This window comes from Vigna unguiculata, chromosome 2 (assembly GCF_004118075.2).
Source record: "Vigna unguiculata cultivar IT97K-499-35 chromosome 2, ASM411807v1, whole genome shotgun sequence".
Lineage (NCBI taxonomy): Eukaryota > Viridiplantae > Streptophyta > Magnoliopsida > Fabales > Fabaceae > Vigna > Vigna unguiculata.
The window spans coordinates 853,812-878,387 of NC_040280.1; the positions used below are offsets into that span (position 1 = coordinate 853,812).

A 24,576-nucleotide genomic window follows, 5' to 3' on the forward strand; every position below is an offset into this window, starting at 1 on the left:
GTTCCTCATCAGGTTCATGATCATCATTTGCAGCAGATGATGATGCTTGTGTGTAAGGATTGTGGACGTAGTAAACTGAGTCTTGTTGTGGTTGATGCAAACCTTCAAAGAAATTTAGACTTTGGGAATATGTATGCAACCACGGTTGTGCAAAAGGTGGAGTTTTATCATAAGTTGCAAACATACTTGGTATGCCTAGTTCTGAGTTTGGTGAAATTGAATTCCTTATTCCCTCCATACCTTGTGGTGGAGGAGGAGTGTTTAAGTCATGCGTAGTTTGTGGTGGTAGAGGGACATTTGTCGATGTTGATTGACGATGCATTCTAGGATCATTTAACATTTATGGAACTGACAAATATAAAAATGAGTTTGAAGTATACCATGACATGTACTCCATTGTGTGTTGAAGTGGCCCAAGCATCGGTACTTCAGTCAACGTAAGGTCACGCTGGTTATTCCATACCTATATCCATTGCGCATGTCTAGTAACCTAGTTCTCATCTTGTCGCCCCCTCATGTCTACTTTATGTAAATGATCAAGGTTGTTGGGTTCTTCAGGGATGTCCTGTGATAGGCGAAATTGTAACTTGACCCTGTTGGACTGGTGTCATTCGACAATGGCAAAACAAATTAAACTTGTGCATGATATCCATATTGCTTGGTCACGATATGCTCCAACATCAATTATAGAGCCCAATCCCTCATAAGGAACTCAAATAAACTACAACAATCATTGAAAATGTCAATCATTAAGTTACAACCATTTATCGGTACACAAATCTATAATGTTACCTGATTTTGTTGCATGTGATCTATCCTTGCTCGGTATCCGACTAAATCATTGTGGGGGACATTTCTGTAGTTCAATACTCGACCGTCGCTCCATTGGCGAACTAGTGGGAAAGTTGGTGGAACTCTTGAAATGGGTGCAAGAAAAGGCATGTGAAACCATGCCCATGATTGTAACAACGAAGCACATCTACCCATAGTCCTTGCACGTGCATCGGTTGCTCTGCACATCTCTCTGTACAAGACAGCCAAACACGCTGAACCCCAACTATATCTACTGGTTCTTCGAAGATTACTCAAGTAGTTCAAGTACATTAAATGTACTTTATTTCCAGTTTTATCTGGCATTAAAACACCACCTATCATTCCTAATATATAGGCCCTAGCATGTGTATGAATGACCTCAATACTAGAATTTTCATCTATAGGCAACAAATTATCCCTTAACCATTTAAGTTTTATCATAGAACCGACAATGGATTCCCCCTTTACTGGTGTTAAACCTAATAAGTTATCACACATCTCGTCCCAATCCAACATAGTTGGACCAATGATAGGATGTCCGTCAACACAAAGACCCAATTGAAGTGACACATCTTCCAAGGTTATGGTGCATTCTCCAGTTGGAAAGTGAAATGTGTGTGTTTCAGGCCTCCATCTTTCAACCAAGGCAGTGACTAAACAATGGTCAACCTTTAGATGTCGCAATTTAGCCACACCGCCAAACCCTGCTTCTTGTATTACAGGCACAATACTTGGATGAGGTTCTGGCATTGAGTGACAATAAGACAACACAATGCTCCCTTCCGTGTCCTAAACCAAAAAAAGAAAAAGATGTGATTATTTTTAATAATTACGTGTGTAAATTAAAAATGCAATTAACATACCCGAGCAGAAATGTATGTGGCCCTGTGTTGTTGTGGTTTCCATAACAACATCTTGATAAACTCTTTGTAGATTTGATGACGATAACTTGAATTGAAAACAACAACATTCAACATTTATAGACGACTCAAGACTTGCCAAGGGAAAAGTTAGCCGTTGGATTACACAAACGAATCACATTCCTTACACGTTTTTTGCACAACATGATGGTGACTAAAGCCTGTCGATGTTGGTGACTAAAGCCTGCATGATGGTGACTAAAGTCTGCATGAGGTTGACTAAAGCCTGCATGATGGTGACTACACAGTGTAGAGACCTTTTCAGAACTATGGCCCAAACAACGAAATATTTGTGAATACCAACATATTTTATTTAATTTTACATAAATTAGGTTTAGAATAGGTGCTCAGTACTAATAAAGGGTCATTAATGTGAATCTAACAAGGGATTAATGTGCAAGGACAATTTGTGCTTAGTTGTAAAAGAAGGTGTACACCGAATTCAAGTGAATGACTTTGTAAATTTTATTTCTTGTGTTAATGACAATAGTGTCTTATGGAATTGAATCAATGACAGAAGTTTAAGATACGATAACAAATATTAAACCGTAGATAATGTCCTTCAAAAACAGGTACTTAGTACTTCAATAAAAGTTCCATTACACACAAATACTTTTTTTACATTGCACACACTTAAGTCTTTATTGGAAATTAAGTACCAATGACAAACATTACAACACATAATTTAAAGACTTCCATAAACACATAACGAACTAAGCCTTAATCATCGACATTACTAGTTGCAGTTGAGGTTGTTGCATCCAAATTGTCACCTTCAGCAGGATGTAAGGTCACGGAAAGCTTCATTGGGAGATCATGTGGGAGTGGAAGGAAGAAGACAACCATGTCGCGAACATCATCATTCTTAATGAGCTTAATTGTTTCATACTGATCCCAACGTCTTAACACAGGCTTGTGAAACCATACATCTTTGACTCTTCTTCCTTGACTGCAGCAACGATAGCTTGCAATTTCTTCTTTCAACATTTGTAAATTCATAGTAGTTGACACATAAAAAGCACAATTAATGCGACCTTCGTAGTTAACAGCAACAAGAAAACTATTGTGAATGTCATTTTCGTGATGGAGCACCATCTTTGTTTTGGTAATAAGCAGTTATGGTTGTGAACTGAACGACCTAATAATTTATAAGCGGATTGGTTACTTCATGGTCAAAAAAAAATGTTGACCCTTGCAATAAAGTGGGTTCACGTGATAAAGTAAAGTGGGATAAAGTCTTATTAGAATTCATCGTGCAGTGTGTATATGAACTGTGTATGTGATGTTGCTTTCACATGATGACATTGACTAGAGCATACTACTCATCAGGTGCAGTGCTTTTTATTATAACCTGACATATCACATGCGAAATAATTAAAGTTGTAACACATAATAAAGATCACTACAAAACAAACCACTATCAAAAAGTCATTGGTTGATCAGCAAAGTGGATCTAAATCTTGTGCGTTCGATTTGTCTACTTTGAATCTAAACCATTAACATAAACAAACAAAAATTGTCATTGTTGTATCCCACACTGAGCCAATCAGGCTATAAATAATGCCCTTCATAAATTCATTCATCAATCTAATCAAGTCAGTGCGATATCACTCCTACCCCTCAATGACATCTACAGCATTCACTGTGTTGGTGTACTACAATGGCAGCATCTATGCTGAAGATAACTATTCTGATACATACATTAGCTCCAACACGGCATGGGTGACCATAATAAATACTATGATGCTGTCCCAACTTAAGCAAGCAATCCTCAAGGAATTCAATGGTGCAACGTTGGACGACTATGAAGTCGACTTACGTTACAGGTTACCGATCTTCATATCGGGCGACATTATGCACTATCGATCTTGTACGATGTGTGGAGATGACAATGTTGAGTCCATTTTTTACATGGGAACGACAAAAGCATGTCATCTTTCAGTTGAGATAATGGCCTTTATTACAACAAAGCATAGAAGTGCAATCCCTGACGAAGTTTATTTTGAATTTTCTAATAACTTCAACATGTCCCTCAACTTAGATTGAGGTTTATATTTTCTTATTTAAAGTATGTAATTTTATTTATTACGTTCTTTTTCATCATATGTTTATGCAACTTTTAATTTCAATGAATTTGAACTTACATAATGGGGATGATGAAATGCTAATCTCTTATAAAATGTTCTCAAGTCACATGCTAACATCGAAGGTCGTGCCCGTCACATGGGTTCATAATAATTTGTGCCACTCACATGGGTACATACGAAGTCGTGTGAATCACATGAGTACATAAAAGCTCGTGCCACTCACATGATAACATTAAATCTCGTCAAGTCACATGTTCATATAGAAAGTCACATGATAACTTTAATTTCGGTATAAAAGACTACCATCACTTTCTAAAGTCACAATCTTAATCTTGCAATTTCTCTGCACTCTGAAAAATCATCGAAAGTTAGGTTCAACTACAACCTAAGATGGAAGGGTCAATGTTTGTCTGTGTATACGACGATGGAGAAATTGCTAGTGACGCTCAAACTAGTGCCTACTTTGCATCTGCAAAGACAATCATGATCCGCATCCATAGAGGTTTCGGCTTATCCAAACTTATTCGCATAATAATGGAGAAAGCAAATAGAGATCCAAGGGATGGAGTTTCAGTTATTCACTTTAAATTTCCGACTAAAGTTTGTGGCCAACATGTGACATACACAACCACTCAGATCCAAGATGACGACGACTTGGATGGCGCTTTCGACATGATACAAGTCACCCCAACTGTTACATCTATTGAACTCTGCATCACCTACAACTCAGGTACGAGACCTTCTGAAAATATTTCTTTAACACATTTTGATGCGCAACATCCACATCCAAACACTGAACCACAACAACTATTTGACCTTAACATTACTTACCTAGGGGATTGGGGAAATGATATACAATCATATACCGAACTATTAACCGGTCCGTCTACCTCAAATATTTTTCAAACTCCCGCACATCACAACACCCAAAGGTCCTCTCCTCCAGTTATGGTAGAAGTTGAAAACCTAGGTCTACCTCCAGCATCCTTAGACGCATTTAATGAAGATGAGGACAATATATTTTTTTATGAACATGATGACCATGACCAAACACTAGATGTCCACCCCATACAACAACAAGACCCTCACCCTCAGACACATGTCCCCTATAACCCACCACAACACTTCCAATTATATGAGGAATACAACCCAAGCCCACACCAAGAATTCCCAAACGCATATGACCACCACACAATGTTGAATGACAACATTGACCACGATGTTGGTACACTGACCCAAGGAATGAGGTTCCAAACAAAGGAACAACTTCTAGATGCTTTAAATAGGTACCACATAACAAACCATTGCACCTACAAAAAGACACACTCAAACACCACAAGGTTGAGGGTGCAATGTGTACAACAGTTGTGTCCTTGGAAATGTCAGGCAATATTACGTACAAGGGACCAAGTGTGGGAAATTAGAAAAGTTGAAGGTGTGCACACATGTGCCACACAACTCATAACACAAGACCACAGACACCTGTGCTCAAGAATAATTTTTCAACACGTAAGACAAATGGTGGAGTCAAACCCATCCACACCAATTGCAACAATAATTTCTTCCATCCATACCTCTATGGGATATAACACAACCTACAGAAAGGCATGGTTGGCGAAACAACAAGTAATTGAAGATGTGTACGGAAACTGGGAACAATCATACAACTGATTGTCGTGCCTACTACAAGCCATGCAAACTTATTTGTCTGGATTTGTATACAAGTTGAAAACCAGTCCAATTATAGATAGGGATGACGTCCTACAAAACCAACAACACTTTCGAAGGGTGTTCTGGACATTCAAACCATGCATTGATGGCTTCTCATTTTGCAAACCAATAGTCCAAGTCAATGGGACTTTCCTTTACAGAAGGTATAGGGGCACCATTCTAGTAGCTGTTGCACAAGATGGGAGAAATAACATTTTCCCCATCGCATTTGCTATAGTAGAGGGTGAAACCGCTGAAGCTTGGTTTTTTTTCCTTAAAAACCTAAGGATACACATTACGCCTCAACAGAATTTATGCTTAATGTCAGACCGCCATAATTCCATACAAGTGTTTTGTATTCGACACATTGCACAAAATTTTACAAAAGGATTCAAGAATACAACTCTAAAAAGGACCTCATCAACATGGGTAAGTTATTACATGTAAATATGTCCTTTTCATTTTTTGGCTGTCAATTATCCACACCCAATATTAACTCAAATTATTCTTAAAATTATATTTGCAGCGTACGCATTGACGGAGCCACGTTGTAACTACTACTACAACATCATTAGAGAAGACAACTCAGAAGCAGCAGCTTGGGTTGACCAAATTCCAAGGGAACAATGGTGTCTTGCATATGATCAAGGAAGAAGGTGGGGTCACGTAACAACAAATTTGGCTGAAGTAATAAATTTTTTCTTGAAGAAGACAAGAAATTTGCCAATTTCATCCATAGTATTGGCCACGTACACCAGGTGCAACACATACTTTACCAAAAGAGGTAGACAAATAACTGCAATGCTTAGTGCTGGTCATGTGTATTCTGAATATGCGATGAACTTCCCACAAAATGCGGACTCCAAGTCCAACACGCACCACGTCGTTGAATTTGATAGAAATACTACAAGATTTAGAGTGGAGGAGATGGTCAATCCCAGAGAGGTTCGTCCGGCAGGAAAATTTGTAGTCAGGTTAGATGAAAGGTGGTGCGATTGTGGAAAGTTTCAAAAACTACATCTACCATGTTCACATGTTATTGCAGCTTGCAAGCATGCACATCACGACTTCAGCATGTACATAAGTCCACATTACAGGTTGGATGTCATTGTCAAAGTATATGACAATTTATTTGGCGAGTTAAGACATGAAGAATATTGGCCACCATACCAAAGGCCACAGGTTTGGCCTCATCCTGCCACAAAAAGGACTGAGAAGGGTCGTCCTAAATCAAGTAGAATTAGGACTGAGATGGACATTAGGGAAGGAAGACAATCAAGAAAGTGTTCCTATTATAGAACTGAAGGACACATAAGAAATCATTGTCCTAATAACCCTGCACTTTCATGATCTGCATCAAACCACTTAGTTTATGTTGTACTTTGATTTGTCTTTGATAAATATAAACTTCATTCCATTCAATAGCACATCTTTTCTTATTATCTTTTATTCTTACTTATTTTACATAAACCAAAAACATATAAAAAATTAATTTCATATACAATAATAAAATCGTTTTAAATTATTTTAATTATTTCCTTCATTTCTAAATTAATTTAGACAAATTTACAATGTTTAAAATATAAAATTTTTAACAATTATCCAAAATTAAAAGAAGCTTATAATTCCAATTTTGGTTAACACATATTACAAAAAAAAAATTCATACTTCACAAATTATGAAACAAAATTTAAAATTAAATTGAATTTTATATTTTGAAATTACACATAAAATCACTTACTATACAATACAAATTCATTTTTTTCAATTTACAAATTCATAAACACAATAAATTATTCTTTATTTTACTATTTTTTCAAATAACACCTCAAATAACTAATAAAACATTACTAATTCGATTTTTTTAATTTTTTTTTACTCTTATCTATTTTTTAAAAAAAATTAATTATATCAATTTTAAAATCAACAAATTCAAAAACAAATATAATTATTTTTTTTCTAATAACTAATAACACATTTATAATTCTATTATTTAAAATATTTTATTTAATTATTTCTATTTTATTGATAACAAAAATAAAAATTAATTATATTTATTTTAAAAAAACTTTATGTTTCCATCATTTAAAAAAAAAGTACGGGTCCCTGGAACCGAATTCAGACTCGTATAAGAAAAAAAAATTGCAAAATTGAATTTAGAATTCGATTGCCCGGAAACCGAATTCTCAACGTAAAATAAAACTTTGCTATGCATGTAAATATTATGCAAAGTATGTTATCCAGGGAATATTTTGGAAAAAGTGTGCTACATGGAAAAAAATCACAGTTTTTTAGATATATTATTTTCCTTGGTCCGAATACACTCAATATAGCTACAATTAATGGATAATGATAAAACTCTATCATCCATCAGTAACGATTACTTATATTTTTTCTAATTTCCGAGCCAATTTATGTATATATTCCTAAAATATTATAAAATATTTTCAAGATATGTATAATTATTATCTTATGATATAATAATTTATTATATATTATATTATATTTTAAAGATATTATAATATAATAATTAATTATTTAATATCTCCCAGATATAATATTTGATTATATTAAAATAATAAAATCTATTTAATATATCTATTTACTAATAATTTGATATATATATATATATATATATATATATATATATATATATATATATATATATATATATATTATTTTGGGCATGTCAAAAGTAAGAGCAGTATTTTGGGCTTTCACTTAGTGAACACAATTTCTTTGCCCTCCTCTTCAAATTTTTAAAATGACTATTTTGCCTTTCCAAAAAACTGATTTCAAATTGCCTATTTAAAAATTTTCCACATCAAGTTTTTCGGAATTTTCATAATAGGATTTCCAAAATGAAACTTTTAGAATAATTTTTTCGAATTGTGATTTTTGGAATAAAATTTCTGAAATCCTTGAAACGTATTTCATAATGTTTTCTGGAATTAGATTTTATAATAAACTCTCTTAAATGCATTTAATATCTTTTAGAATTAGTTTTTCGAAATATTCCTACATGGGAAGAACTTTTCAAAGCATGAAATATGTTAGGGAAAATATTTTCTGGAGTGAGTTGTTTCTCCGGTGTTACTAACAATATCACATGATACATCTTAGATACGATACATGAACAATTTTATTTTTTTTGAATAAAATAAAGAAAAAAGTAAAAGAAAAAAAAGAAAAAAAAAAAGACATGTTTTTTTAAGACCCTATTTAATTAATAACCCTAATCAAAAGAAGCGTCACACAGAATAATATAATGGCACGGTCTTGGAGTATAAATGTTACTCCTTACAGTTGTTCAAAAGAAAACAGGAAAGAACTAAGGCACACCACGATGCTAGTAACGAAGTATAGTAAAAGGTCAACAGTAATTCAAAATAAAGCCCAGTGACAAGATAATACATGGGTCGTAGCCCTAAAAGAAAAGTTCTAATAAACGGAATCCAGTCCAAGCAGGCTAAGCAACGAAGTCACCATTTCCCTGTTGGCCACGAGGATTTCTCGCCTCTGCTCACATCAATAAATTGATGATCATCACAAAGAGAGAAGACCACACATATAACAATCAAACAGGAAAAAGGGTAAGCTAGAGTAGAAAATGATTTATCATGCAGTTACATACACTTTCACAACCCAATATTTATATGTCATCCAATCATGTTATGACTCTGCAAACAATACACTAAGACTCAAGACACGACTCATCCAGATACATATAATTAGTCGGATTCAACGGATGCTTGCACTTGTGGTGGCCTTTACTGCTCTACCGAGCTAATTGTTCAAGTGTTACATCCCCCACACAAGGTTAGCCCTTGAAGTGTTTCAGGCCTCCTGTTACTGTCACCACTTGAGTTAGTAGACTCTATGCGAGACTAACTGACTTATTAGAGTGTCAGGATGCAATCCTTTCCTTGAATCCTTACTTAATTATATAAATAAGGCACCACCATGAACTCCCACTAGCAGGGGTCATGGAATTACGTCCTGACCAACTGAGGCACCACCATGAGATCTCACCTAGAGACCCATGGAATTACACCATAACCAATGAGGCACCACCACAAAACTATCGTGGAATTACGTCCTAACCAAACCAAAACCATGATTCCAACCATCAATGTAACATTATTGCTCATACCAAATTCATGACAACATATATAACCAACCATTCATGTATATTCCATACCAAGATCATGCCCAACTCATCATTCACCACCCATAAACCATCTTTACTCATGCATATTCACCCACCTCATGCTTTGACATAGTAATTCAATCAAACATGTGTCAAACATCCAAGAACAGAGAAGCAACAAAAAGGAACGCGTCCTCGCCCAGCTCTTCGCTCAGGTGAGAGGGTCTCTCACTCAGGCGAGCTCCTTTCGCCTAGGCGAGAGCTCGAGAAGAGCAGAACAGTGGCTTGCGCATCCTCTCGCTTAAGCGAGATCTCCTCGCCTGAGCGAGATAGACTCTCGCTCAAAATAGTAGCTCGTCACCTGAGCGACAGCTCGCGCAAACAACATGGGTGAGTTAATGCTATTCTTGCCTAGGCGAGATATGCTCGCTTGGGCGAGATATGCTCGCTTGTGCGAGAAAACCAGAATCCTCCATTGTTCACGCAAGCAAACACCAATATTCAACCAAAATGACGCATAATACATATTCATGTTATTTTAAATAGCATACAATCACCAAGAGCACTAAACAGAACTGAAATCAAGCCATATACATTAAAAACACGAAACCCTAGCTTCCCTTACCTGGAAAGGGGTTGGCAAAGGACTTCGACACCAGACTCAACGAACCCAACAGCTTCAAGAGCGGACTCGAGAGTTGAGAATAGTGGCAAAGGAAGAATAATAGGGTTACTACAGTGAACCCAATAGAAACCACGAAAACTAACTTAGAAAACGTGAAGGGAGAACGAAGTTGAACTAGCTTGAATGGGACGGAGGGACAAACCCTAGTAGAGGTTATGTGGAGAGAAAAAGGGAAAGTTAGAGCACTGATTTTTTCAGAGTGAGTTGCAAATGAGAGACCTTGGTTGCTTTAGGGGCCTTGACACCCTATGGACCGGCCTTTAAGCCCAACAGTGTGACAGCCCTTAAACATTAGGACACTAAATAAAAGTGGGTCTTACATTTTTAATGTCATTTGGTACGATACTCATGAAAATTACCTAAATGAATTAATATTTCAAAAGTTGGAACTTAATTGAAAAAAAAAATTAAGAAGAAAATAACTACTTAAATCTTTTTACTAAAATTAGAATCATGAAATAAGCCTATTTTTTTCTTCTTCTTCCCATGTATCGTTTTCCACTCTTCTCCTTCTTTTTCTACGGTAGCGATGATGACAGCAACGGTATCTGTGACAACAATAGTGCCACCGCCAATGAGGACAATAGTGGCGGCAGCGGTAAGGGTGACAGTGGCAGGAGCAACTATGGTGCGTCGGTGAAAGGTTAGTGTTTTTTCTCTTATTGTGGAGTGGGATAGCGATTGTGGAGGTGTAGGAAGGAATAACCAATACTTTGTTGCTCTCTTCAGTCCTTCAGAAATGAAAAAGTACATTTGACTTCAAATGTTTGGAACACATTGAACAAGGAGCCACTTTCTTTGTTACTCTCCATAGCTTCTTTTAACACTTCATAGTGTGCATTTATTGAAATATTTGGGTTTTCTTCATGCACCCCCAATTTTTCTTCCTGCATCTCCAAGTTTGATTATGAAGACCATTATATCCTTCAAAAAAATTAAAAAAAAAATTATAAATTAAATATCTTCGCAGCCCGCACCCCCAAGAATGAAATTCAGTACCCGGTTTTTGAAAGCCGGTAACACCGGTTTCTGAAATCTGGTAACACCGGTTTCTGAAAGCCGGTAACACCGGATTCTGAAAGCCGGTAACACCGGATTCTGAAAGTCGGTAATACCGATTTCTGAAAGCCGGTAACCCCAATTTTTGTTTTTTATTTTTTTAATATATATTTTTATATATTTTAAAATTATATTTATATATAATTATATTATTTATATTAAGTTTAAGAAAATTTCTAATAATTTTATTTATATATTTTTTAGTTGTATATCTTTATTGTTTAAAAATAAAAATTAATTTGATGGATGTTGGTTGATAAAAGCGATTAAGGTTCTATCTCTGGTAATAATAAAATTATTTTGCAATAAGTCATCAAGAAAGTACTAAAGTAAAAAAGAAAAGTAAGGAGATAAATGATTATCTCAATATTTGTCATAAATCATTAATATTTTATTATGATTTATGTATCTTAAATTTATGATTCTCCTATGATGTTTTTTCCAAATTAAGTTTTACCCAAATTAGTACGAACCATAATTATGATTTTAAGAATTCTTTTATCAAATTGGCATGAACCTTAATTATATTTTACCCAAATTAGTACAACCTTAAATTATGAAATTTAAAGGTTGTTGTGTTTTCTGCTGAAATGGTAAAATTTATGGATATATCTTGGGTTGCATTACAAATTCTGTTACACGTAATGAATTAGTTGGATAACCTTGATTTGGAATAGAAATTAGAATACCTTTGTTGCGTGAATTCAATGACTTAGAAATATTAGAAATTGAAAAGTGCATACGTGAATCATTCTATAAAAATGGTTTAAGTAAAAAGAATGAAGAACTTTTTATTTAACTAGAAAATTAATTTATATATAAAAAAAATTAAATTTGGCACCCCTAAAATTTTTATTCATGTTTTGTCACTGTTTGTATCTTGAAAATCGATAAAATCAAATTCTGAAAGCCGGTAATTTTGGATTCTGAAAGCCGGTAACTCCGGCTTCTGTAAGCCGGTAACTATAAACCAAAAGGGTAGTAGTGGAATTATAAAAAGTTGGGGGTGTAGGAAGAAAAATTGGGGGTGCAGGAAGAAAAATCCAAATAGTTTTGTCCATTGCTTAGTAAAAAGTTTTAAATTACATGTTTTTGGATAAGTTCCAAAATAGTCTATTCAATAATAAATTCAATTTTTTTGTTTTCATAAGGTTTTGAAACTATATTCGGAATTGAACAATTAAGAACATTTTCAGTTTATGAAATCCATAGCTGTATTTTAGATTTTAAATTATACAATCTGAAATATTTTTGTATTATATAATATTAAACCTTAAAGCATAAAATTGTATGCTTCGTCATTTTTTTATATAATAAGAGTGGTAGAAGAAAGTATGGGGTATAAGAAGAAACTCTTCCTCAAATAAAAAGGTGCAGGTTAGTACACTCTCATAGGCATCTCCATGGCTTCCAATTACAAATAATAATTGCTTCATACTTTCATAAGTTCAATTAAACTTTTGTTATTCATAATGAAATAAGAATTACATTTGACAATGATGAATTGTATTTAGAAAAACCAGTAATTTGCACCAATGGCTCCTTGATTTGGAACAACTACAAACAAGAAAAAATGAAGTTACTCAGATTGAATACATTGTCGGGAACTAAATGATATTTTTATCATACTTATTGCCACACAACTTGATATTTTTATCACACTTGCTGTTACACAAATGTCTATTCATAAAACTGGTTGCTCAATTCTGCATTATTGGAGACAAATTAGTTGTTCAAAGCAAGGGTTCTCTCATTTTGTGCAGCTTATACAAATTCCAAATGTAAAACATATTTAATTCCTTTTTAATTAATAATTAGCTTTCACCACCCACTATAGATTGCTCCAAGCCTCAATTTATGGTTGCTTAACTTAATTTTCCTGTGTTTCATTATGTTATATATACATATTTTGTACAATGACGATTGGTATTTCAGTTATCAGTATATGAAGTATACGCAATAAACCCCAGCCAGTTAATAGCATAAATACAGGTAGAAAAATATACTAATTTTACAAATACTAGAGTTTTTTGCAAATGAACTGAATTGATTCGAAGTAATGTTCTCAAACATTAAAATTTCTTAAATTTTCCATCCAAGCAATTCGAACATCGTTTTTAACCAGAAATACACTACCAACTTGAAGCAAATGTGGGTCAAAGCTTTCTAGGGGAAAGCTGAGAATTATTGAAGAAATGATGGCATTCTCAAAGAGGTTGAATGAGTTATCTAGGGAGGCTGTTCTGAGGAAAGTTGCGAAGTGGATTCTTCCTTAGTAGCTCTGTTTCCCTGAAAGGAAGAACAATACATGCATGTGTCAATTAATTCATCAGGACCCTGCTCAATCATCTGTGGTCAAACATTGCCACGTGAAGTTACCTTTTCAATTCCTTGTCGTCCTCCTGCTTAATCTTCAAACTAGGGCACTTAAGACCCTCTTCTTTTGTACTTTGTGAACTGTCAATCAATGTACACCAGAAGCACATAAGCCTTCATTTCACTGAATAACATTATCTCTTGCTGATAAAATATGTTTGATGTTCCTATGTTTTGGAAAAAATTGATTTTAGTCCCTTCATTTGCTCTAATTGTTAGACAACATCTTTCGTACTGCTATTTTTTTTTTTTTATCGATAAATGTTAGTTGTTAACATTTTGTTAGTTCCAGGAGTTTAAATCACAACTCTCCCACCCTCCTTTTCAAACTCATCAAACCAACCTTATTTATATCTCCCACTCCCCCTTCACCAACTTTACCACTAAAGTCACCTTATAACTCCTAATATGAAAAATTAAAGAATAGTGTTTATTTAACCCCATTTTTAAAGGAAACTTGTGTGCGTGGGTGTAATGGTGGTTGCCAATTAAGAAACATCTCAACGTAAATTTGACAGCCAAACTGAATTTGTGCAGATTCGACTTACTCTTGACATTCTTCATCAACAAATACTGGGATAAAGGTACTTGGAGTAGCCCCTCCAGCTCTTGTTCCAAGTCGCTGTGGAACCTGAAATCATTGAATATCTTGGGCATTAAATGAATGTAGAAGCACACACCTATGAAATCATTCAACAACTTGGGCAATAAAGTACAGTTTTGTAAGATTATTGTAGTCAACCATGAAATGCAAGCAAAAGGTTGAAAATTAGTACCTTAAAGGATTTCCACTTGCCAGGAATTGCATTGTTCTCCTTATTTCTGTCAGCTCGAGCTCCAAGTGCGCGCCAAGAGTGTGATTGGTCTGGCTGATGAGGATCAGTTTCACCAGTTGCACCTGAATCTTTATAAATGGAAAAGGGAGCTGCTCGAATCCTACATGAAAGAGAGAACAATATGATGGACACCTTCATATTAGAAATGCCTAGGGAGGAATGTTGCGTGAGCTTTGAGTTAAATTTTCATATATTTCTATGCAAGAGAAAATTGTAGTGTGCAATTCGAGAAATAACCTAGCAAACTCCAAATACCAAAAATAAAGCCCAAGAAACAGTCAAATTACCTATCATTCTTATCACAGTTCGTGATCACAGTGGACAGGGCAGAACCTGCAACCACAGGGAAAGATGTTCAGAGTTAAAATTCATGATTTTGAAACAAATGATTGTGCACCAAGTAAAGGACTCACGATTTTCTCGATTGGCAAGAACAGTTCCAAAGCTACGTGAGGGTGCCAGTTTTTCTACCGAATCCTAGACAGCAAAAGAATATAGTAGATACATCAAAAGATCATTTTAGAACTATAACAGTTTCGAAGAAGCACTCAATTGGAACACCACATACATCTGTAGCTGTTGTTGGCCTTGCCATCGAGTGTGCAAGAAATTTTCTGTAAGCAGCCTTCAATTTGTCATCTGGTTGAGCATTCCTGAAAAATGGAGTAATCAAATGAGGGATAGCATTTGCAAGTCTGCAACTCATAAAGTTCATAGGAAAATACGACATCAAAGAAGTACGAGATGCTGACACAAAAAACCACCAAACACTTGTCTTATGAACCACAAAGTCGAAAACCCAAGGCGTAATAAGGGAAGTGAAATGCACCAACATTTCCAAATTTGCTTACATGGACAAGCACTTTGAGTTATTCGATTGTTTTTAGAATGTCTGAGTTAAGTTAGTGCTCGTCCAAAAATACTTTTCAGACCAAAAGATACAAAGGGTGTCTGTTTAACAACCAGAAGTACTTCTAAAAATATTATCCAAAAATCCACAATAAAACTAACTATTATCAAGCGAGAAAAGACTTCATTCACAGGCTCCAAGAGATTAGGGTCCTTACCTCGATATGCCAAGCTCGAATATCTGGTTAGCAGCTTTAAACTTGTTCTTAGATTCCAAGTGCAAAGCATAAGAAATGTAGAAATTGGAATGAGATTTTCCAATTCCATTTGCATCCAGAAAAGCATAAATAACTTCTGCATCGAAGCAATTATCTGCCTGCAACATTTCTTAAATTATCACAAATAATTGAAGTAACCACCAGATTGATACACACAAGATTGTCATTAGAGCACCCACATATTCAAGCCACACTTTGAGGTAGCGCAGATCATCCTTATAGCGCTCTGAGTGCCAAAAGGCACGCACACACTGCTCATAAATCACCACCAGCCCGGAACTGTCTCCACCGGGAGGAAACGCCTCCTGAACCCACTTGATACACCTTCAACATTTCAATAACTTCAATAAAAACTCTGTCCTCTTCTCCATTATTATTATTATTATTATTATTATTATTATTATTATTATTAATTTAATACATCTTAATTTCTTAATTATTTGTACCTAGAAATACTCTACTCTTACTAATGCAAAAATTACTCTAAAAATATCATATGATACAATGGGGCAGAGGTCCAAAATAAAGAAGATTAAGTGGTCAAAAGATTTTACAGGATATAATTAGAATATTATTTATTTTACATTTTAATTTTTCTAAAGTTAGATGACAACACTTGTAGGATGCTCATTTAATTCTGTTGTATTTTTGGTTATATGAATGTATGTCTCTTTACCTATCAATTATGATGCACCGATAGGTGTGTAATAAGTGATAAGATATGTGTTAAGAGATGTGAGTTTGGGTTGAAAGCCTATTGACCATCCTTGAAGAACATGAATGTTTATCTCTTAGCTTCTCTTTAGTTCTAATAGTAATTTTTGGTTATTTTCCACTAACTGTTTCATTTTCTTTCATCATCATATTAGTTAAACTGAAGTAATCTGAGTTGTTTGACTTAAAAAAAAAATAAAGAGTAATTTAAGCTACCAAATACATACTTTAGGGTTCATGTGGGGGGATTTACTTGAGACATGTGGAACGATTAGTTTTAGTGCGTATAACGACAAAAATGAAATTTCAACCTTGAACACCATACAAACTCTCCAAAACCCCACCAAATTGAGCTATAATGAGACCCGGAATTATTTACTACAAAACAAACATCTTTTTTTCCTTTTTCAATCACTACGATTAAACCATGATGCTGATTTACATTATTATAATTAAAAAATAAGATGATATAACTGATAATTAACCAATATTTTTGTGGTAGAAATAAAAAAGGTGAATAGAAATGTTAGAGGGATGCAGATACTGACTGTAGCCAGGGGAGGAGAGGGTCGTCGCCCTGGTATTCGTCAATGGCTTCGATGAGTTTCCTGTTGGAAGAAACTCAGAAGTGAGATGAAGAAGAGATCAGAAAGAGAACGAAGAAGAGTGAGAGAGAGAGAGAGAGAGAGAGAGAATGAACCTTCGGTGTTGAAGGAGGGATTTCTTGAGGTGAGTGTGGGTGTGGGATTTGAGGGCGTGGTTGAGGAGGTTAACGTTGCGGCCTCGCTTCAGCGGCCTCACGTTCTCCTTGAAGGTCTCCCACTCGTTACCGTTGGTTCTCTTCGACGCCAGAAACTCGCTCTCTGGATCGATTGTTGTGTTCTTGATCTCACCCTCCGCCATTGCTGCTGCACTGAAACGTTTCTCTTCGCTTTTTGAAGGGAAAGGGGAAAAAGGGAAAAAAACTTGTTGAAGGTGAAGGGGGGAACGGTGCTGGGTTTTGTGGTTCAAATTTTGAAAATATAAATTATGCTCATTCTCATCAACTAGCCGTTATATCTCGTAGAATCTAGGAAGGAGAGGACATATAAAAGTCGCAAAATAAGGATAAGTTTTTTCTTCTGAGTTCATTACAAAGTCCTACCGAAAACATTGTAAAAGTAGTATTAAAGAATTATGTAGTAATAATTGTTTGAAAGAGAAGTTATTTAATTATTTTGAAATAAAAAATTATTTAATTATTTATTTTAGTAAAAGTTTACTTTTATTCATTTGAAATTGAAATTATCTAATTAAAAAGTGACATGAAAGCAAGTAATCATATGGTGTATTCTTCTTATACCATGCTATAGTATAAATTATAAAATATTTGACAAGCTATTTTCGTATAACTTAATTTTAATTATATTTTAGTTGACTTGTTACCTTGACAAAATCAACAACATAAATTATTTCCATTATTGATTAACATTTTTATTGTTTTTAAAATACTTGTTATTTAATTATCTCTAAATTACTTTAAAAATGTCTAAAGACTCGTCGATAGTTTTTAAATGTTATTGGAAGACCTAAAAAAAATTAGGAGTAAAAGCGAATTCATTTATTATATTTATTATATGTAACAACTAAAATAAAATTCATTACCAGGGTTCCTATAATTTAAAGTATTAAGCGAATTTGGCCAGAAAGATGCAAGAATGTATATAAACTCATGTATGAAGTGTAGTTAGAGTCAATAGTGTAAAAAAATTCAAAAGTGTAAAAAAAATTCAAAAGAAATCAAGTACTTGCATCAATTGAACTAAAATAGGAAATCAGTACTACATTCTACATATTGTTCATATATGACATACAAAACATCATATTCAACTTTGAATTCTTCCTCATATGGTTTATTCTTGTTTCTATCTGAAGGTTCCTATACTCATACTAATATAGTGATTATTGAAAAAAAGGAACACAAGTTATACACATAACCAGAGAAAAGGGTAAGTTAATTTAAAAAATTTCAATCTACATATATTCTAAAATTTACTAAATAAGACAGTTGTTATCAATTTCTACACACAAAAAACATGCATTTATCTCTAAACAAAACAATCACAAGCATAAAATACAATTCTAGACTTTTTTATCTAGATTTATTCAATGACTTAGACACTCAAAGCCTTGTACCTATCATAAAAGTGGATTGTAGCAAAGGCTCTGGCTCCACTTAGCCTAACCAACTTAAATCAAATTTCTTTAGACAAGGTAAGTTAATTTATGGCATTGTGCCTTTAATCCAACCATAAAAACATCTTTCAACTCTTACCACTTAGATTACGATAGTCTATGTGAGTTTAAAAGCCTAGTAGAATATATGATGACTTTTGATCAACACATATCACTAGTCAATGCATAACACTACACTAGTAAGGATTTTTAACTCTTCTTAGAAGCATAAACCTAATACAATCATACAATTCAATAACTTCTGTTCTTTCATTCCATTTCCTTCACTTTATACTCACAATCTAATCACAACTCTATAAAACATATCTCTTAGCACCAAATATTCTAATCCATACCTCATTTAATATCAACATATTTTTTCTCGAAAGAAATGCATAAAATCATACCAAAGATTCCATTATTCTCATAAAACTACATAGTACATACCACCCAACGCCAGCCAAAAACACAAAATGTTACTCTGACGGAGAGCTCCTTAGGAGAAAAGATCAAACACATGTCCAATGGTTTGAAGTTTCTGCCTAACGGTGAGCTCCTGCACCCAGCGATGAAACCCACCCAGGAATGAAACCAATGGCCAACACTCAAAGCCCTAAAGCTCACTAGAATTTAAACTCCATAATGGAGCCCAACAAATGCTCGAGTGGCTCCTAACCCTAGCTTCCCTTAGAGTCACTATCAAAGGAGCGCCTAACGGCCTAATCGTGACACCCAACACTATGTTCCACTAGGACTCATTATAAAGTGAGCGTCTAACAATACAGAATGGCACCTAGTGCTCTAGCCCTTGTAGCTTACTAACTTAGCCATTTCAAAGTGGTGCCTGACGATATATACCCTACGCCCAATGTCATATCAACAAACAAGAAAAATCTTGTATTTGGCTTGTGAATTGACTCAATATGGTATTTTCTACTTCTTTTCTATTTCAATTCAATACATTTAAAAACTTCCATACAAACTAATTGCTCAAACTAGATACTAAATTCTCAACCCTCCACGATTCAAATTCATAATCAAACCAATAACACATATATACAAATTTCATCAACTAACAATTTCACACAATTCATTAATTCAGTAAAACTCAATTCAACCTCAATTTCTATCAACAACTGAAAATATAAATATTGATCATTAACTTCCTTTACTTATAATAAAACCTTTTTTTTCACACTAAGGCTCTTTAGATCTCTATACAACAATCACTTAAATAATAGATAAAGACCTCAATTAGATATTTAAGCATAACATCTAGATCATCGAGCAACAAAGATTCATTAAGAGCACATTTGAGTCACATGCAAAATTCTATAGTTCGCATGCAATCCAACTAGCTAAATGTCTAAAAGAGGGCAAAAAGAAAACTTATTTAGTTTGACCCTTTAATCGAATGGTTGTGTAGAACTCTTCACTAGGAACGATTCTAGGGATTTTAATCTTCAGAAAGATGAAGATTGTGAGTCAGTAAACCAACTTGTAGAGAGATAGTTTAGAGAAAAGGTTTAAAGAGATTGTGATTTTATAAAAATTAACTTTAGTTATTAGAAATATATTTATAATTTAAAACCTTTTATTATTAAAATATTATAGATTTTTATTTAAAATATCATCCTTGCTATTAAGTTAATTATTAGATTCTCACTTTATTCGTTAAGTAATTTTTTTAAAATAAAAATAACTATTTTACAATTTGTATCTTTTAAGTATTTTTTATTTAAATTTAATTATTTTTTTTATTTGACTTTTTTTTCTAAAATTTAACTATTGTTTTAAATTAAAATAGTTATTTATAATTGTTCTCATCAATGCACCAAGGGAGCGAAAGTGAGTGAGTCTTCATAGGCTGACATGGTCCCGATCTCCGCGCGAGGATGTAATGTTTCTCATAGTCATTATCTAGCAAATGTGAGGTGAACTTTCGGGAAGTAATGGATGGTTAGGCCTGGAACACGTAGATACTGGGTAGGCCGGGGAGGTACAATAATAAATAAAAAATTATCTTAAAAAATAAAATTAATGAAATTATAAAAATTATTTAAATTTACTTTTTTATCATAAAAAAAATAATAGAGATACATGTAGTTTTCACTTGTTTATATAATAATAATATTTAGTTATTAGTATATACGGACAGTAACAATACTTAATATATTAGCATACATAATCATAAACTTATATCCTTAATCACTTCTAGAAAAAAAGAATAACTAAATATTTTTTTAAGTTAAAATTGTTTTAGGTATTAGTTACTTATAGCAACTATCTATCATTAAAATGAGTCTTTTAACTTATTTATAAGTTTATTTCACGTTTATCTTTTTTTTTCTAATTTAAAAATGTTCAAGAAAAAATTATCCAAATAGACTTTTTTTAATAATATAGTTTAAACATATACTTTCTTGTAAAAGAAAAGTTAAAACATATAATTTAGGTTTTGTATAGATAAGAAATTCTTAATTTTGTCCCTGCATGTTAAAACGATGACACATTAATTACTAATTTGATCTTTGACATTATCCTTCCTTACTCGTTTTAAATTCAATCTCTACACATGTCTAGTTCTTAATTATAAGTATATGTTACAACCACTAATTAAGAATATGATACTTGTTCAAGAAAAAATATTTTTTGAAATGAAAGTATTTGCCATCAAAAAATTATAAAATGATCATTGTTATGCAAGTCACTATTAAATTAGTGAATATATTTCTAAAAGTAAAAATAAAACTATTCTATGAAGTATATCTCGTATTTATATGTAACAGTGATTCGATCCCGTATTCATAAATATATAAGTATATATTAAACATAAGTGATGATTTCATTGTCACTATTTTGAGTTTATAATAATAATTACTATTAATTATTATCAGTATTAAAAATTTTGGCCTCAACTCATTAATTTCATTCCTAATCAATAATCAATCCCAACAATTTGGAGCATAAATACTAAAATATTAATATTAATTTATTTGCATTAAGATTCCTTGCATTTTAGCCTACCGCACAATAATAATAATAATGAGTATGTGGATTGATGTACATAAATTAAAAATAAAAAAGTTGGGAGAATATTAACAAAAGTAATTGACCAATTTTTAATCGCAATTTTAAGTTGTTATTAAACAAACAAAAATTAATAATTTATTATTTATTACAGATTAATAAAAAAAATTATTAAAATATTAAAGTAGAAATGAAAAAAAAAATCAACATGTAAATATATGATATTAATAAAATAATAAATAAAAATACTTAGTACTATTCAATAAAGTAATAAAAAAACTAAAAATTATCAATCCACACTTCAATTCGTGTGTAATATGTTATAGAAAATAAACTTGTACGGACTGAAATGTTTAATCACGCCACGTTCTTTTTATTACAGATTATGGTGTTAATCAGTATGACTTATCTGGAATTATTATTTTTAAATATTTTTTGACTAATATTTTATTAATTTATATGGTTTTGACTATAAATAAAGATTTTATATCTGTTTGTAATAATTGAAATGTATTTATAAAAGGAAAACAACGAAAACAAAAAACGTTTAACACGCGATACCAAACTTCATAGGCCCATTTAAGTTGTGGGCCAATTTGGTCCTTGCAACTTAAAAAGGGCCCATTCATCATTTGACTTTCTGCACACCAACCCCTGCATGTATGTAGCTTGTGAGTCAGTGATGTAAGATGTTATTAAAAGACTTTGACTTTTTGTCAGACAATTTTAAATCATATTAAAATGTATAATTAATTCCTACCACCATAATTTTCACATTTTATTAAAAACAATAATTTTCCTTCTCAATAAAGTAGGAATCATTTCAAATAAATTATTATTCTTTTTTCAGACTTTTAGGCTCTTTTTCACCATTTAATTCTAGTCAAATGTTCAGAATAATTATTATAAAATAAATATTTTTTATTTATATAACAATAATACTTAGATATAAAAAAATTGTAAAATTAAGGCTCTCTAATTAAAATTAATTTATTTTTAAATATTATGCAATCAAAATCATTAATATTAGATTAAATTACAATTTTTATAATTTCTAACCCTTTTTCAGCCTTTTTTTTTTGGCTCCTTTTTCACCATTTTTGTTCATGTGTTTTGGAATATATGTAATTCTAGTCAAATTCTGAGCATGTTTGATTTGTATTATTTGATGCAAATGTACTCTAGATCTTACACATTCATTTAAGCTACAAAACAATAATAATTTAATTACGTATTATCATTATTATGTGATTAAATAAGCCCATAAAGCATATAAATTTTGTTCCCTATTGTTTGTCACATCACATGGCTCCAATGGCATGACAACCAAAAACAGAGTAGAATGAGTTGTATAAGAAGAAGATGGTGTGATCTTAGAAGCACTTTGATGGAAACGACAAACATCACATTTTGAAACTTATATTTTAACATGCATCATGCTTTCTTCTTGCACCACTACGCGCAAAACCAAATCTGGATTACGTGTTCGACTCACTATTAGGCTTCTTCTTTTATGTTTAGATCTATATCATTCAATCACCTTTTCAATTCCACACTTTTGGAACCTAAACCTACCTTAGGTCGATTCTACTTTTTGTGCATGTGTACGTGTACTTTTAATATAACATGTATTTCTTTCGTATGTGGTAGAGATTATAGTATATAAATCCTAAACATACATATTAATTGTTTTTGGTTTGTGAAAAAATTTAAGAATCTATAAATAAAAATAAATCCTATTTTATTAAATATTGAGTTAGGTTTAAATCCAACACCTTAATAATATGGGTAGACTTTGTAAATAGAACATTTCAATGCAACAAATTGTTAAAGAAAGTCAACTGGGTAACTAGTTCGATTAACTAGATTTAAAATTACCTATTTTGAAAATAATTTTTCTTTTAAAATAGTCACTTATTTAAGAAAGTAGAAATTCGTTATTTTTAAAATAAACAAATTAATGATACTCAGAAAAACGTAACATATATTCATTTTGTTTTGTTAAGTAAGTTTTTTTTTTCTTTCTTTTCAAATAAGCACAACAAATTTATATTTAATAAGGATCACTTAAGCTAACCACTTATGATTTATGTGAAAACTAAGAGAAAAATTAAATGGGTTTCTCTATAAACTAAAGCTAGTTTATACATAAGTTAATTTATATGTATCTTTTTCAGACAATTTATTTGAAATTTTTTATATTTTGTGTCAATTGGTTTTAGTTTATTAAGAAACTCAATTTTACTTTTGGTTTTGTTGTTGCAGCAAGGGAAGCATATATATATATATATATATATATATATATATATATATATATATATATATATATATATATATATATATATATATATATATAATTTAATGTGATATGATATAGAAAAGGATGAAACAAAATGAACAAAAAGAATGACTATAGCAGCAAGAATATAGTTTTTTATTATGGACAATAATAGTACCTATTTATAAGCAAGTATCCCTTTATGAAACAAACAAGTGTCCAAAACAGCTAAGGTCATAGACTATTTTGTTTGCTTCTTCAATATACTCTTCTACATGTCTCTCTCTTATCTTTCTTCAATCATGGCTTCATTCAAGGAAACTTTCCATTCTCCATAGAGTTTCATCTATTTCCTGCATTTCAAAACCTAGTCATAAAGAATGATTCGTTGAGCTTTCATCAATCAGAAATAAATTATTCGTTTCTTTGTAAAGTCATTGTGATAAGATAAAGTATTTTATAAGTCTATCCCCCAAAATAATATTTTAATAGATTTTTATATAACAAGTAAACTTATCCCATCCAATTGTTAAATTATATAATATAATAATGGGATTTCATTTTTTAAATTTATTAT

The 24,576-nt window shown here is 32.4% G+C and overlaps 3 protein-coding genes across 3 annotated transcripts; 1 reads left to right on the forward strand and 2 right to left on the reverse strand.

Annotated features, from left to right (window-relative positions):
• Positions 1 to 490: 490 nt before the first annotated feature.
• LOC114173572 (protein MAIN-LIKE 2-like) lies at positions 491 to 1,563 on the reverse strand. Its single transcript, XM_028058058.1, has 2 exons — positions 793 to 1,563; positions 491 to 601 (listed from the first exon to the last, which is right to left on the reverse strand). Exons 1-2 carry the CDS (start codon positions 1,561 to 1,563, stop codon positions 491 to 493), a joined length of 882 nt encoding a protein of 293 aa, XP_027913859.1.
• Positions 1,564 to 4,210: 2,647 nt separating this feature from the next.
• On the forward strand, positions 4,211 to 6,880 carry LOC114173574. Its single transcript, XM_028058060.1, has 2 exons — positions 4,211 to 4,550; positions 6,057 to 6,880. The coding sequence occupies exons 1-2, from the start codon at positions 4,211 to 4,213 to the stop codon at positions 6,878 to 6,880; spliced, it is 1,164 nt and encodes a 387-aa protein (XP_027913861.1).
• Positions 6,881 to 13,384: 6,504 nt separating this feature from the next.
• On the reverse strand, positions 13,385 to 17,535 carry LOC114173128 (mitotic spindle checkpoint protein BUBR1). Its single transcript, XM_028057356.1, has 11 exons — positions 17,178 to 17,535; positions 17,026 to 17,085; positions 15,943 to 16,087; positions 15,704 to 15,861; positions 15,205 to 15,289; positions 15,050 to 15,113; positions 14,924 to 14,969; positions 14,577 to 14,736; positions 14,349 to 14,431; positions 13,804 to 13,881; positions 13,385 to 13,713 (listed from the first exon to the last, which is right to left on the reverse strand). The coding sequence occupies exons 1-11, from the start codon at positions 17,378 to 17,380 to the stop codon at positions 13,650 to 13,652; spliced, it is 1,146 nt and encodes a 381-aa protein (XP_027913157.1). The 5' UTR covers positions 17,381 to 17,535; the 3' UTR covers positions 13,385 to 13,649.
• Positions 17,536 to 24,576: the final 7,041 nt, after the last annotated feature.

Excerpts from the sequence above, each read along its gene's own strand:
- LOC114173572 (XM_028058058.1), bottom strand. The coding sequence starts at position 1,563 with ATGCCAGAACCTCATCCAAGTATTGTGCCTGTAATACAAGAAGCAGGG. Across the intron at positions 602-792 it reads ATCACATGCAACAAAATCAG|TCCAACAGGGTCAAGTTACA; the intron begins GTAACATTATAG and ends GAATGACACCAG.
- LOC114173574 (XM_028058060.1), top strand. The coding sequence starts at position 4,211 with ATGGAAGGGTCAATGTTTGTCTGTGTATACGACGATGGAGAAATTGCT. Across the intron at positions 4,551-6,056 it reads CTGCATCACCTACAACTCAG|CGTACGCATTGACGGAGCCA; the intron begins GTACGAGACCTT and ends TTATATTTGCAG.
- LOC114173128 (XM_028057356.1), bottom strand. The coding sequence starts at position 17,380 with ATGGCGGAGGGTGAGATCAAGAACACAACAATCGATCCAGAGAGCGAG. Across the intron at positions 15,114-15,204 it reads GGCCAACAACAGCTACAGAT|GATTCGGTAGAAAAACTGGC; the intron begins GTATGTGGTGTT and ends TTTGCTGTCTAG. Across the intron at positions 13,714-13,803 it reads GACGACAAGGAATTGAAAAG|GGAAACAGAGCTACTAAGGA; the intron begins GTAACTTCACGT and ends TCTTCCTTTCAG.